The sequence below is a fragment of the Mesitornis unicolor genome, unplaced genomic scaffold (genome assembly GCF_000695765.1).
Source record: "Mesitornis unicolor isolate BGI_N332 unplaced genomic scaffold, ASM69576v1 scaffold4138, whole genome shotgun sequence".
Taxonomy (NCBI): domain Eukaryota; kingdom Metazoa; phylum Chordata; class Aves; order Mesitornithiformes; family Mesitornithidae; genus Mesitornis; species Mesitornis unicolor.
This window is the reverse complement of record NW_010202459.1, coordinates 21,600-23,213: the sequence shown is the minus strand read 5'-3', so window position 1 is coordinate 23,213 and position 1,614 is coordinate 21,600. Positions and strand designations below refer to the sequence as shown.

The 1,614-nt window shown below is 39.8% G+C and overlaps 1 protein-coding gene across 2 annotated transcripts in view; it reads right to left on the bottom strand.

Annotated features, from left to right (window-relative positions):
* Window positions 1–263: 263 nt before the first annotated feature.
* The window catches only part of ZNF711 (zinc finger protein 711), a 16,327-nt gene continuing 14,976 nt past the window's right edge, over window positions 264–1,614 (bottom strand). For both annotated transcript variants that reach the window (XM_010190391.1, XM_010190392.1), the window contains one exon: window positions 264–1,493. In XM_010190391.1, coding sequence (XP_010188693.1) covers window positions 316–1,493 — 1,178 coding nt within the window. In that variant the 3' untranslated portion in view covers window positions 264–315. The remainder of the gene's footprint in view (window positions 1,494–1,614) is intronic.

Sequence of the window (1,614 nt, the reverse complement as noted above, 5' to 3'; positions counted from 1 at the left end):
TTTGTTTTGTCTTCTATAGCTTAACAATGTGTAACACCAAGAATCTGAAGACATTCATCCACCTTTCTGCAAATTTAAGACATTCATCCATCCTTCTGCATTCTATAGTGCTCTTTAGGTTCTGATAAGCAACAATCATAGGGCTACGAGATCCCCTGTCAAGCCTAATACTTTTAAGACTTTTAATACAAAGAATGTAAAGTTATGATTTAATATCAAGCTTTGAAACCAGGAGAAACAGTTCATGAGATTTTTTTTTTTTTCCCCAATTAGCATATCACAGTTTCTAAATTGCTTCCTTCTGGAGATCATATATTACATTATGGCCTCTTTGTGGTGCCTCATTATATGCTGATTTTTTTCAGACGGCCTACGGAATCCCTTTTTGCAATACTCACACCTGTGTGGATAGTCTTTCGTGTGTATTGATATTACGTGTCGTTTAAAGCCCGACGCATCCGTAGTGCTATATTCACAATACTGGCACTGATAAACTTTTCTTCCGCTGTGGGTCTTCATGTGCTTCTTAAGTTCATTTTGCTGCCTAAATCCTCTTTTACATCTTTTGCATTTAAAAGGCAAGTCCTTCGTGTGAACCGAGAGAATATGCCCACTAAGTACAAACGGATCAGATGTTTTAAAGTCACAGTGTCTACACTGATGTATCTTCTTACCTTTATGGGTCTCGCTATGCTTTTTGAGCTCAGATGGACGATGGAAGCCTTTTTCACATACCTCGCATTTGTGGGGAAAATCCTTTGTGTGAACCGAAATTATGTGTCGCTTCAGGTCACTGGAATTGGTGCTCTTATGGTCACAATGTGGACACTGATGAGTCTTATGCCCTTGAAATAATTCCGTGTGCTGCTGCAGTTCCTTTTCATCTGCAAACGCCTGGGGACAGTGCTCACATTTAAATGGCAAATCAGTCCCGTGTTTGGATTTGATGTGAGTTTTCAGATTGGACTGATCAGCACACCTGAAGACACAGTGCTGACACTGGTATGGCTTTTCCCCAGTGTGGGTCCTCATATGCTTTTTCAGCTCTGACGGATGACGAAATCCTTTCCCGCACTCCACACACACGTGGGGGAAGTTCTTACTGTGAACCGCAAGGAGGTGTCTATTGAGTAGTCCCTGCTCTGCAGTTTCATAGTCACAGTATTTGCACTTGTGTAGTTTAGGCTCCTTGTCCCTCAGTATTAGTTTATTAGAGCTCAACGGGCTCGCTTCTCTGTATCTTCTTGTATATTCTGTAAACTCATGAGTTTTATCAACTTTATTTATAAGTTTATGGCTTTCCAGGTGATTGTGGAAACTTACTTTTTTGTTCGTTGTAAAGTCGCAGTCTGTACACTGGTACTTCTTCTTAATCATATGATCGGGATGATTCTTCATGTGCCTTTTCAAGAATCCTCTGGATTTAAATTTTTTCCCACAAATATGACAAGGGTAAACTGTTAAGGGCTGTCCATCAGGACCTATTATAACAGCTGTTTTTAAACAAACAAAAACAAGTTATGAAGGAAACAAATTTACTGATTAAGAAGTTCTAAATCAGCCAACTGCTGTTCAGATTCATGCACTTACACTTGCAGCAGACAGAGAATGGTT